The sequence below is a fragment of the Eutrigla gurnardus genome (genome assembly GCF_963514095.1).
Source record: "Eutrigla gurnardus genome assembly, chromosome: 2".
Lineage (NCBI taxonomy): Eukaryota > Metazoa > Chordata > Actinopteri > Perciformes > Triglidae > Eutrigla > Eutrigla gurnardus.
In genome coordinates this window covers 2,385,716-2,399,763 of record NC_139916.1, presented here as the reverse complement: position 1 = coordinate 2,399,763, position 14,048 = coordinate 2,385,716, and the positions used below count along the sequence as shown (strand labels likewise).

At 41.5% G+C, this 14,048-nt stretch overlaps 1 protein-coding gene across 1 annotated transcript; it reads left to right on the top strand.

The window, feature by feature from the left end:
• Window positions 1-3,026: 3,026 nt before the first annotated feature.
• On the top strand, window positions 3,027-10,866 carry igfn1.3 (immunoglobulin like and fibronectin type III domain containing 1, tandem duplicate 3; the record flags this gene model as incomplete). The annotated part of the gene is made up of 23 exons (XM_084033274.1): window positions 3,027-3,078; window positions 3,189-3,311; window positions 3,409-3,545; window positions 3,687-3,786; window positions 3,874-3,915; window positions 3,993-4,038; window positions 4,109-4,292; window positions 4,391-4,504; window positions 4,630-4,792; window positions 4,953-5,225; window positions 5,340-5,981; window positions 6,070-6,194; window positions 6,284-6,425; window positions 6,498-6,791; window positions 6,904-7,200; window positions 7,283-7,462; window positions 7,558-7,686; window positions 7,769-8,077; window positions 8,156-8,241; window positions 8,334-8,526; window positions 8,880-9,176; window positions 10,100-10,426; window positions 10,518-10,866. The coding sequence occupies 23 exons, from the start codon at window positions 3,027-3,029 to the stop codon at window positions 10,520-10,522; spliced, it is 4,260 nt and encodes a 1,419-aa protein (XP_083889400.1). The 3' UTR covers window positions 10,523-10,866.
• Window positions 10,867-14,048: the final 3,182 nt, after the last annotated feature.

Sequence of the window (14,048 nt, the reverse complement as noted above, 5' to 3'; positions counted from 1 at the left end):
AATCTGACCTGCATGTCACTTTGATAAACAGAAAATGCATTTATATATATTAACAAAAAATATGTATCTATATGCACGATGATTACATTGAGGCAACTGTTAAGGTCTTGACATAGCAAGCAAGTATCAAAATTCATACCACTCGCTCACCTCCATGCAGGTTTATGTGAATAATTTATGCCCAGTCGTCTTGTATTACATCTCTGAGCATATTTTTTGGAAGGTTAGAGTCCCTGAAAAAGAGCAGGTCAACAGTAGCACCCGGGGGTAAAACATTTCTGACCCGTGCAGGATGACACCTCTCGGTTTCAAAGAGCTCGTTACAATGTTAACATACATGCTACAATGTAACCTGTCAGTTTCAATCCAAAGAGTTAAAAAGCATAAAAGTGTCTCATTAATGTTAGTGAGATTTCTGATCCGTCCAGAGCACAACGCATCAATAACGAAATAAGAACATTCATGTAAATCTTCCATTTTTGGATTAGATCAAGCCAGAAAGTATGGTTCATTATATTCTGAAAAAACACCTAAGGTGAGGAGTTTAAGAAAAAAAAAGAAATCTGAACTTAATTGACACTTACCGCTTGTCAAATGTTGGGATGAAGACCAGCAGCCTACCTGTACAATTAAGCTAATGGAGAGGCATTTTGGCCCATGGCGCTTCTCATGAGACTTCCCTTTTTAATACGAGCAGCCAAAAGCACACTGCTGCTGAGATTCCACTTTTGAGGGAGGGATTGGGGACCTCGCCCCTGCATTTCCTCTGCTGCCCCCTTTTCAAGATCCTATAGCACTTTAGGGCCAAAGTGCATTCCGGTAAACCTATCCCGACGAGCCACAGTGAAGAAGCGCTGGGTTAGGTTGCTCTGAGGGTCTCTGAAAGACTTTATTGCCTCTCAAAAGGAAGAGCCCACACTCAAGAATCAGCTGGAACCTGGCCGGCAACAGACAGCACAGAGGAGCAGTTCACTCCAAATAATAAAAAAGGTAAGTACATTTACAAAGGGCTGGGGAAATGCCTAATATGGTTGGATATTTCATCAAAATCTTTATTCTGTAAGCCATTTTATGTTAATATATGTATGTTGTGGTAATATTACTATGCCAATAATGTACATAAACCATAAGTATGAAGAGCTTTCACTAGTTAGTAAGAGATTACAACAGATTCAATTATTTAAGTTTCTCTACAGTTAAATATGACAACGAGCAATATGATTAACAGTTATAATGTTGTTTGTGAAACATGTCTTTTGATGAGCTGAATTGTCTGAGCTTAATGATAAATAATACACAGGAACATGTAGAAAATCATCTATTGGGATCAATTGTGCAGATGGCAGAGAGTAACAGTAACTGATTAATATGACTAATTAAGATCCGTCTATATCAGTTCTACGCTTTCCTCCAGCAACAATCAAAGGGTTACAATATGCTGCAAAGCTTTAACATTTTTTTAAGCATTTTATCACAGAAAAGCAGAAGCACATGCTCACCTCTGCAATCAAATGCAGCTCTGAGATTTAGGACATAGACCTGATGGGGTATTCATAAATCAGTCCACACCCTTGGCAAAGCTATTTTCTCTCTCAGACAAATATAGTTTTCACAGCAGTGCACCAAGTGTGAGAAACTGCTAAATATGCAGACACTGCATCAACTGACAGAACTGTGCATAATTCATCTTAATTCAATTAAATTATTAATAGTTTAAGTGACTATAAAATGGAATTCAAGAACAAAAGGATCCTATCATTAGACTTAATGAGATCGTGAAAATGAAGAGAGATTAACAGAAATATGCCGATATAAGTTCATACTTGAGCCTTGGCGATGGAATAAGATGTTTACCTACACATCACATATTTAAAGAAGAGATCCTTTTTATTGTACCTGTCAAATAAAATCTTAATTCAAATAAATACACGCTTTCTTAGAGTCAGTCTTAAAAAAACATGTTTTATCTTATAAAGTCATAAACCATGATTGCTAATGTGACCCTTTCAGTCTTTCTGCCCAAAATTTTGTGATTATAATTATAAAATCACAAATAACTACCTAGTGTAAAAATACAATAAGGCAATACTATGGAGTCTGAAGCAGGGAACCTGACTAATTATATACTTTTGAAGAAGCTAATTATGAACAGATTGAAGTGATTAAGGTGATACTTGATCATCAAAATGATTCCCAAAAACTTTCATTTACTGCAGCAAAAAGAGGGGAAAAAAGGTTTGTTTTTTTAACCACCTGGATTTTAACCTTTACCTGTGGTGGCACCTTTCATCCTGAGATAATCCAGGGCTATAAAGAGAGCAACAACCTGAACACAACCATGGTTATGACTCAGTCAGCCGCCCACTCGCCTCCTGAGTAATGATACAGTACGCTAGATGTTTTATGAGGCATGTGACCTACTGCCTGCAGAATTAGGCCAGACACTTGCAGGAATCCACAAAGCGGTGACGGCAGGCATCCCTGCGTTTATAGCACAGATAGTGTTACTAACTCAGGTGTCCGAACACTATTTGCGACACGCGTGGTTGAACACTGACGTCCCACGATGCTGAACACACCCCGATATTAAGTAGCCCACTTTTCTTTTGGTGATCGAGGGAGGAATAAAATTGGTTACAATTACATTAACTGTTCCTCAAAGGATGCGCTTTACTTAAGGAGCAGGCCGGCTGCCTTCAGCTACCAGTTAAAGCAATGATGTGGTACCCGTTACATACTCAGACCATCTGCTAGAGATTAACTGCTCGTCACACAGATGGAGGACTATCATGGATACTTACGGTGGTCAAGTCATGCTAACAGCTCCAGACTACATTTAAATTCTAGGATTAAGGCATCGATGGGGGGAAGAACCCTATTACGCAAAACAAGCAACCATCAAAGTGCAAACCCCTTTAAAATGGCATATAACGAAACTAAACAGCGTTATCTTATTAAGTATCAAGTGTTTTAAAAGTGCCTTGTAATGTTTTTTCAATAACAGAGAAGCTGTTGTCCCGTTCAAGATGTTTAAAATACGAAAAGCAAAGGATGAGGAGCCGACTGCTCCGGGCCAGGGTGAGTAACTGACGAACAATAAAATGCATGACGAAGCCACAGCCTTTTTATCCAAAACACAAAGTGAACTGTTATAATATATAATGCAATTTCGTCTCATTTGATGACAGTGAAAATTAAAAAGAAGTCGAGTGTGCCTGGAGTTATGATCACCCAGTATGTGGAAGAGCTACCTGAAGGCATGACCACCCCAGATTTCACTCGGAAACCCATCGCTCTAACTATTCAAGAAGGTACAGTAAAAGAAAACAAAAATAAAACACAGCATCATATATTTTGGATTTTCAGAGATTACAATATAATGCTACGGTGCTGCTGCTATGTCTGTAGGAAAACTGGCCATCTTCAGAGCAATGATTATTGGCAAACCAACACCGACTGTGACCTGGGTGAGAAATAACGGTGAAATCAATGAAGAAAGGTGCAAAATCATCCATGATACAAGTTCTGGGGAATACCAACTACAGGTGAGATCACTCGGCACGTGTCATAGGAAACAAATCATTCAACAATCATAAGAAACCTCAGGGATCAACATTCGAATTATCAGCAGGCCATCTTGCACTATTTTATTGCAAACATACTAATAATCACGTATTGATTGATAGATGCCTGACGTATCGCCGGATCAAGCAGATACCTACAAGTGTTTTGCCAGAAACGAATATGGAAAAGCGGTTGTAACTGCTACGCTTAATATTATTGAGGGTCAGTTACTTTTCATTCACTTGTACATCAAAAGTTACTGAGATAAAAATGCATCCGTTTCACTTCACTCAATTTTCTTCCATTTAGTTGGCTTTAAGAAGAGCAGAGCCATGCAAGAATCAAGAACAGGTACACAATCATTTATCTAGAATCATGCAGTCAGTGGATCTAGAGAAGTTATCAACATGCTGCTGGTTTTCTTGTAGCTGTGCGAGAGACACCTGAGGACTTCAAAAAGGCCTTAAGAAACAAGTAAGTAGTACTTTGTACTGTGTGATGACTACTATAATTAGTGTTATCTAACACTGTATTCTGTGTGTAGGGTTGACATTGAGCCGAAAGTAGAACAGAAACCAGAAATCGATGAAAAGTTTTGGGAACTGTTGATGAGTGCAGAAAAGAAAGACTACGAGAGCATCTGTGCTCAGTACGGTGTCACGGACTTCCGTGGGATGCTGAAGAAACTAAGTGAGAAGAAGATGGAAAGGGAGCAAGAGCAAGAAAAGGTACATTTCAGTTTCATCGAAATGTAAACAAATCTTCATCTAAACAAAGCAGCTGTAATTATATGAATACATGTATTCGTGCTGTCCAATCGCTGCAGGTGGTTGAAAGGCTGTGCAACCTGAAGCCCATTGAACTGAAGGCTGACGGCGGTGCAGAGTTTGAACTTGAAATGTCACTTAAAGATGTCAGCAGCAAAATCTTCTTATTCAAGGTGAGGTGTTTAATTTTAAATATTGACCTTTTTCTCAACTGTGAATGAAACAATTTAACAATTATTCTCATATCATATTCTCCAACAACAGACACATTCACACGTTTATGACTGTGTTTAAACAGGACGGGGTTATGATTCCCTTTGATTTGGACACGGAGATAAAACACGGACTGAAGCAAGTGGGAAAGAAGTTTGTATTCAGCATCAATGGTGTGGACGCAGATGATGCAGGATTATACCAAGTGGAGGTCGATGGAGTCAAGATCTTCTCCACTGACTTTAAACGTGAGACGACCCACAGATTTAATTATCTACACCGTTTGCTCAATTCTTTTAACATCGTCTGCAATGCCGTAAATGCCATCGCAAAGGGCTACGATGGCTGCTTTGTCCTGTGATGGACATAAAATACCATGTCATGCTAATAATAATGTGCTTTGTCTAGTTCCACCCGTGGAATTCTTGGTCAAGATTCAAGACGTGACAGCAGAGGAAAGAGAGGACGCGGTGTTTGAGTGCGTCACCTCACAGCCCCTGAAAAAGATGAATTGGATGGGAAAGAACAACCCACTAGAGCAAGGGGACAAGTTTGACATTCTTGTGTCGGAGGACATGCTAATCCACACATTGGTGGTGAAGGACTGCATGCCATTGGACAAAGGAATTTATTCGGCTGTGTCTGGGCTAATATCATGCAGTGCCTGGCTTGTGGTGGAAGGTATTGACATATTTTAAATTGCATCTTTTCAGACTCTTCAACACACGTTTATCAAATGCTGAAAATGTCCCATAAAGCATTAAAATGTTCCTGGTACTGTGTATTTGCTATTAGCTGACAAAGATCCAAACTCAAAGGGAAAGAAGAAAGTTCGCAAAACGACCAGAGCAGGAGGTGGTGGAGCCGACCTTTTGAAGATCGCTGAGGAGCAGCAGGCGAAGATACAGCAAGAGAGAGAAAAGTTGATTGCGAAGGCAAAAGCAGAGGCAGAAGCTGCGGCCGCAGCGGCTGCAGCGGCCGCCGCGGCTGCAGCTGAGAAGGCAGAAGCCGATGCTAAAGCTAAAGCAGAAGCTAAAGCTAACGCAGATGCAGAAGTTAAAGCCAAGCCAAAAGCAAAGGCAGAGACCAAGACAAAAGCAAAGACAAAGACCAAGGCAAAGGCAAAGGCAAAGGCAAAAGCAAAGGAAGAGGCAAAGGAAAACACAGAGGCAAAGGCAGAAGTGGGAGAAGGCGCCGATAAAGCAGTGGTGGAGGAAGAGGATGAAGAAGAGGATGTGGAAGAGGATGAAGAAGAGGATGACGAAGAGGATGGGGAAGAGGTTGAAGAAGAGGGTGTAAAGGAGAAACACGTGTCCAAACCAGCTGTGAAAAAAGAGAAGGGTCCTGCTGAAGTTGGTGATAGTGAAGAAGAGGAGCCCGTTCAAGAAAAAAGAAAGAGAGTGAGAGCAGGCCCACTTGTCCCAGATACAGTCATCGGTACGTATCAGAACATAGTGATTCAATCCCAAGTACTGCTTCATATATTCCTGTTCCCAGTTAACTATAAGGTTGTGTTTCCATTCAGACCCAGGTGTATACTTCACCGGCGGACTGTCAGACGTCATCGCAATCATCGGCAGCAATGCAGAACTGGTCTGCAGGCTGAGCAGTGAGGACTGTGACGGAGTCTGGTACAAAGACGGGAAAGAGGTGAGGACGAGCTGAAGAGGGAAAAGCTTTTATCTTTAACGTTCTGAGAGTTTAGGGCGTTTACATGTGTGTGTGTGTTAACATTTCAGATTACCGCTACAGAGGATGTTTGTATTGTTAAAGATGGGACTTTTCGCAAACTAATAATCAAAAACTGTAAAGAAGATGATACTGGAAAGTACCGCTGCGAAGCCGATGGCCGTAAAACAGAAGCTATCCTAAGTGTTGAAGGTATTGTAAAGCAAAGGTAGAGCCACTTTGACACGCGTTAAGCTCAGCAATAAACTTGTTTTTTTCTGCTAGATCCTCCAAGAATTAACCCCGATGACCTCGCCGAGTTCAGGAAACCCGTCATAACCAAATGTGGGAAGGATGCCACCTTCAAGCTGCCTTTTGTTGGCCGCGAACCCATGAAGATCCAGTGGTACAACGAGGGCGAAGAGATTTTCGAGGACACCCACGTCCGAATCGAGAAGTCTTCCTTACACAGCCGTCTGCTGCTTGTGAAGTGCCAACGCAAAATCACAGGAGAAATAAAGATTAGGATTAAAAATGAATGTGGAACAATTGAGGCCATCTCACAGCTCATTGTATTAGGCAAGTCCTGCATGTTGAGAACTGCATGTTCCTCACATGTACAAAGGTTTCATACGTAATACGGGATGTGGAAATGAGTGCGTTTGTCCTTTATTATTTTTCCTTTCTCCAGATAACCCAACGCCCCCCCTTGGCCCCGTCGATATCATCGAAAGTTCGTCAACCTGCATCGACTTCAAATGGAGGACTCCCAAAGACAACGGAGGGTCCCCTATCACAGACTACATCCTGGAGCGTCAGCAGATTGGCCGAAACAGCTGGAAGAAATTGGGCAAGATTGGCCCGGAGCCTAAATACAGGGACGCCGATGTGGATCACGGCAGAAAGTATTGCTACCACATCAGGGCTGAAACCGATCAAGGCATCAGTGAAATGATGGAGACGGATGACATTCAGGCAGGGACGAAGGGTGAGCCTTCTTTTACAAGCACATTGACATGTATCGACCGTGTCTCAATACAAAAGCCTTTTCTATTTCATCACTCTTTCAGCTTATCCTGGACCTCCTTCTACACCAAAAATCGTCAGTGCATTCAAAGACTGCATCAACCTTGCATGGTCTGCACCCACTAACACCGGAGGAACCAACATTTTAGGATACAACGTTGAGAAACGCAAGAACGGCAGTAATCTGTGGGGGCTCGTCAACCCTCCCGAGGAGCCCATCAGAGGTGCAGCGTTGTTTCTGGAATACAGCTGTGGTATTGTGGCAAATGTGTAGAATTAGATTCCATGTAATAGTGATAACCATACCTTCTGCCAACAGAGAAAAAATATGCGGTGAAGGATGTTGTTGAAGGCATCGAGTACGAGTTCCGTGTGTCAGCTATCAACATTTCTGGTGCTGGAGAGCCGAGCTCGCCTTCTGAATTTGTGTTCGCAAGAGACCCGAAGAGTGAGTGATACGCTAATAAATGTCATCAGCACATCAACGCTTAGTTGCTTGAATCTCAATGCTTAAATGTTTACTCTACCAGAGCCCCCTGGTAAAGTTCTAGACCTGAAGGTGACAGACTCCACGTACTCCACCTTATCGCTGGGCTGGACCAAACCTACGGAGGAGGAAGGGGTCCAAGACGAGGCCAAAGGATACTTTGTGGAGCTCAGACCAGCAGAGAACCCTGAATGGGGTCGCTGTAACTCCAATGCCATCATTATGACCTCCTACACTATCATGGGTCTGAAGTCGATGGCCATGTACTGGGTAAGAGTTGTATCCACCAATGAGGGCGGAGACGGCGAGCCACAAGAGTTGAACAACTACATCATCGCCATGCCTCCTCCAGGTGAGTCCGTGGAAGTTAAAACCCGCAGACAGAATGTGATACATTTCAACTTTTTAATCACTGAAAACTCCGTCACAGTGAGACCTCAATTCACCGACAAGAAAATGAAGAACTTCATGGTGATGAAAGCCGGGAACGCTGCTCGAGTCAACTTCAACTTTAAGGTTCAGTATGATATTCATACAAAACCCTTCAGAGTTAGGAACCATATGAGACACTAGGAGCATGTAAGCGTAGTATCTCCTGATGTCGGCAGGCCTCTCCAATACCAGCTATCAAATGGCTCAAGGACGGAATTCCCGTCGCCAAGAACGTGCAAGTGAGCAACACGGACACGTCGTCGCAGCTCATGATCCCGTCAGCGGAGCGCCACGACACTGGGATCTACACGATCGTCGTCAAGAACCTAGTTGGTCAGGAGACCTCTAGTGTCGAGATAAGAGTCACAGGTAGAGTGTAAAAAGAATATATAAATATATAAATGAATCTGTGACAAATAAAAACTAAATTAGTACCAATGGTTTCTGGATTTGAATTTGATATGCATTCTTTTTTTAAGATTATTCCCAAATTGATTTTTTAAATATTTATTTATATATATATATATATATATATATATATATATATATATATATAAGATTCAAAGAAAATGAAATAAGTGTTAAATAAATAAAGCAAACATACCTATACTATATACATAATCTTGTGTACAGTATATTTTGTGTACGCTTTGGAGTTAAGGGACGTGTGGGGAAAGTGTAAAGAGAAAAGATATTAATAATCACGTCCTACCCGTTTCTAGATGAACCCAAGCCTCCCGGTCCGGTGGAGCTGGAGGAGAACGTGTCAGGAACCGTGACGGTCTGCTGGACTCCCTCCCCCGACGAGAAGAAAGACGACCGGCTGCACTACATCATCACTAAGCGGGATTCTGTGAAGCGCTCTTGGCAGACTGTGGCGGACCATCTCTTCAATAACAAGTTCACTGCGGTCAACATCATGCCGGGGAGGCAGTACAAGTTCAGGGTCTACACCAGGAACGACATGGGGCTTTCCAAACCTTCCGAGTCGGGAGTCTGGGAAGTGAAGAGAAGAAAAGGCAGGTTTAACGAAAAGCCATGCAAAATTCTGTAGAGAGCTGAAACAATTAGTTTGTTAGTCAATTACTTTATTGACTGAAGATTTAAATGGCAACTATTTGTATAACTGATTGTTTCAGGCATTCGTAAAGCTAAAGTGCCAAACATTTGCTTTTGAAACTAGTTTTCATCGAATAAACATTTAATTGATTAGCTACAAAATGCAATCGACAGATTAAATAACAATAAAGATAATTGCTAGTCGTAACCCTGGTGCAGTTTAAAAATCCATCAACCCACATCGACATAGAAGTAGAGGAGTGTAGATCTGCAAACGATAAGTCAATGAGTGGAGCCAAAGAAAATGAATCATCATCAATTAATCATTTCTGTATTTTTTTGGGCCATTTTTGCCTTTTATTGAGAGAGTGAGAGTGAAAGGGGAGAGAGATTGGGATGACATTAAAGAAAGGGCCGTCAGTACGTGGGGGTCCAACTCCTGAGCTTTCCTGCAGCCGCATTTCAGTATTTAAGTAAAAGTGCGAAACAGTTGCTGTTCTAGATTCTAAAAATTGAGGATTTGCATTTTTTCTCTTTATCATACGATAAAAAATTACATTTCTTTGGGTTTCAACTGTTGGTCCAACAAATCAAGCTCTTTGAAAACACATCACAGCCCCCTAATCTATTAGGAAACAATGAATTAGATGTAGATGTACGTAACAGGAGCATAATAAGACTGACAATATCTTAACACAAATGTTTTTAAAAAGATGCAAAAAATGCAATTAAAGAACTTAAACTGGCTACTGTAAGCAGAGGTAAATTAATCAAAAACAGGCAACTAAAGAAAACAGAATATAGTGATGAAAAGTGTATCCATCTTCTCAATATTCACTGTGTGAGTGTTCACGGTTCTTTCCTTTCTCTTTCCTCCTTCTAGAAAAATTTTCCCTGAGCGTCCCCGTCTCTAAAACTTGCAGCTTTGAGGCGCCGCCCTCCTTCTCCGTTCCACTCAGGATGCACAACAGTCCCGAGAGCTACGAATGCTACATGAGTTGCGCGGTGACGGGAAACCCCAGACCCCACGTCACCTGGTACAGAAACAACGTCAGCCTCAACACCAATACCAACTACTACATCACCAACACGTGTGGCGTCTGCTCCATGGTGATCCTCAAAGTCGGGCCCAAGGACAGTGGCGATTACTCGGTCATCGCCGAAAACTCTCTGGGCAGAGTTGAGTGTTCAACCAAACTGGCTGTTAAAGGTAAAGACGCATTCAAATGGATTAGCTGCATCTTAAATTCGACTCTGGCTATATGTTTGAACAACTCCCTCCTCTCCCCCCTTTTCTTTAGATTAGGATGATGCAGCCCCAACTCCTGAAGATGGATGTGCAGATTTTGAAAGCTGTTTCTTTTGTGAATTAATGTATTGATGTGTTTCAATCAACTGTGGAGAAGAAAATTCTGGATGAACGAGAGGAAGAAAGCAAGAGCTCTTGGTTTGAACTAGATTTTGTTGCATTTGAGTGCAATTTTTACTCAATGAATCGACTGGATGCAAAAGGCACTTCGACAAAGAGACATCTGAGATTCAACAGTAATTATATGGTAATCCTGCACCCAAACGCGTTTGTGTATTGTCCCCGGTTTCCTCTGCTGTTTTCTGAATAAGACAGAAAATCTGCTTCTACGTCCCCAAGGAAAACTGACAACATGGCAATATGGCTTAAACTGAGCATGTTTTAGTGTTTGTACATCTTGTGTCTGAATTATTGATCAATATGCCAAAATGTAAGTAAAGGCTTCCTGTTCAACAGTGAACTGTCTTACGTGCCTATCTTTAGAGATTTTAGTTTAAAGCATCATTATAAAATGCAGCTGTAGTCCATGAATTTTCTTCATTTGCATCAGGAAGAATGTAGAAATAGAACCAAACCAAACCAAACCTGTGGATCAACCCGACCGAGCAGCATGGATGTAAACCTTGCTGCCCCTCCACTGGAGTTTGAGCCGGGATGCCACGCTGGAGCCTGGTCTCTGTGAGGTCTGGGTACACCAGTCACTGACCTTCCGTTGCAACGCCTTAGTCATCCATTGGATTTTAGCTAGGGTTAGCTACCACTGTTGCAATAACAAAAAGATAAATACATTAATCATTAGATTGTCAGCACTAATACATACAAAGTCAATGCAAAGAAGCAAGCGTTTTTTATTTATTTGCTCGAGTCGAAATATTTCAGTATAATTTGCGTAATACTGTGAGGCGAAAGCCTATCAGCGTTAAGATTATCTTCCTGTCGTCGGTGAATCAGAAATGGAGACCATATCGTAGCGGTCTGTGGTCCCCCAGAGGTCTAGATAGTAGCTCACATGAGTCCAGGGACCAGACCAGACTATGTGGAGGAACCAGAGACTGTCTGTGGTCCCCCAGAGGTCTAGATAGTAGCTCACATGAGTCCAGGGACCAGACCAGACTATGTGGAGGAATCAAAGACTGTCTGTGGTCCCCCAGAGGTCTAGATAGTAGCTCACATGGGTCCAGAGACCAGACCAGACTATGTGGAGGAACCAGAGACTGTCTGTGGTCCCCCAGAGGTCTAGATAGTAGCTCACATGAGTCCAGGGACCAGACCAGACTATGTGGAGGAACCAGAGACTGTCTGTGATCCCCCAGAGGTCTAGATAGTAGCTCACATGGGTCCAGAGACCAGACCAGACTATGTGGAGGAACCAGAGACTGTCTGTGGAACATACAACACGGTGCCATATTTATGTCTAGATGATTATTGTAAGTGTTGACGGAGCAGCTAGGGTGTTAGCATAGCCTAGCACCCATCAATCTGAACTCCATTCAGAAAACAAGCGTTTTAAGAGTTATTTCATTATCGTCTTGCAGACAGACCTAACAAACCATGACTTCAGACTTTTTACAATGTGTCCTCTTTATGTAGTTACTTCAGCATGCAGTAATAGTGGTTCTTTCAGCCGTTATTGATGAAACATTGCAGGTGTCTACATGGAGATAAGCCCCTCCTCCTCTCCAGCGCAAATGATGCAAATAAACACAACTGATACTGCAGTCAAACAGTAACCCAGGGCGAAAACTCACTTCACGTTTGGTGTGAACGCAGCTTTCGAGTACAGACATGATTCCACCTTGAGAAAGGTCCTAAGACAAGTCTGTCATATTCATGTTTTTGGTCTTTGTAGCCGTGTTCTTATGATGAACACATTATCAGGAACACAAGGTCTAAGATATCCTAGGGTTGTGTTTGTTTTCGTACAACTGTAAGGTAAATGTGTATTTTTGGCTATTGACCATTTGCCTTGTTTACATGTAGTTTAGCACACAGCTACTGTGAAGTATTTATTGTGCCATTCCATTCTGTGCACCGCTTCCGCTTTGCCAACTGTTGCATGGCTTCAAACGTCTCGTTTACTACGAGTGTTTGCTCGTGAAAATGATAAAAATCCCATCTGCATGACTAAGTGCAACATTGCAAACAACTGTGCTTCCTTCCTGTGTTAAGTCCTGAGACACTAATAATATCCTGCTATTAGAGACACACTTATTTACTGGGAGTTTATTGTACTCGGCTTCGACATGAATAAACATCCGACCACATGCAGATAGTATTTTGCAATTCCTTGTGGTGACACAAAAAAAAATCACATTAGTTGTTAACATACAGTACAAAAAGCTTCCTTTGACAGCATAAAAGCACAGATGCTGTATATTCTTTTTCAAAACTCAGCCAGAATGTTGGATTTTATTTGAAGTGTAATCATTTTTTCAAGGTCAATGCATTTGTCCTCCTCATTAAAATAAACGGTTAACGAAGAAAAGACACATTCCCGTTGTTCATAGAATTGTGTTATGTAATGTCAGCTTGTTTTATCATTTCTTTTGCGGGACAGAATTCAGAGCTCCCGACTTCAGTGACCTCGTGCAATAAAAGCCTTCAAGAACATCAAGCCTCTCATATCAGCTTCCCATGCCTGAGAACAGTCAGAGTTCCTGTGCCATGCATCCACTTTTATTACACTGCTTGAAATATCCACACACACAAAAATCGTGCTCAAAGCGAGCATAGCTGTGTTATTGCTAACGCCACAATAACTGGGCTGTGTCTCAAAGGCCAGCCCTCCCAGGCCCCATGAGGAATCTGAACCACTTCTCACATGTAAGTTGATATCCTCAAGGAGCTTTGTCTGTGTCCAACAGATATGCTGCCATTGTTGGAAAAAGCAGTTTAACATTTTTAAAGCAAAGAAACAAAACGTCTTTTAGAGGTTATTTTGGTTGTATGATGTCACTCTGACCCAGCAGTGCCTAAATACACTCACTGTATTGCTGTGACTTTGACTTTGAATTAATATTGTTATTAATTATATTAATTAATGGAGAATTTTGGCGCTCTTATTACCTGTGAATCCAACCTGCAGAAAATGTTACAAAGAGAAGCTCGGCAGTGGCAGTGTAGTAGTAACAACAACAACAAGGCGACTGTTATCTCTTTATAGGGAAAATTCCAATTATGGACTAGAATTGTCCGACGCATGACCATCGGCCCCTTGGCAGCCATTATAGCAACACTTTATGAGCAGTCTGAGCAAATTAATTAACATTTGGCTAGATCAGTAAAAAAAAAAAAAGTTGCAGTATTCTGTAAACAAATAAAATACAAAAAGAAATTGATGTAAAAATGCAACGTTTTTCATAAAAATATGAAAAATAAACAAATATATAGTCTATTTTTGATAATATTGTGATTTCAAGATTTTCTTAAACCCCGGGACAATCACTAAATCAGACATCACACTAACTAAAACGTTTAACTCAACTTCCATGTCTCTCTTGCTTAGCTTTGCTTCGCCAAGGAT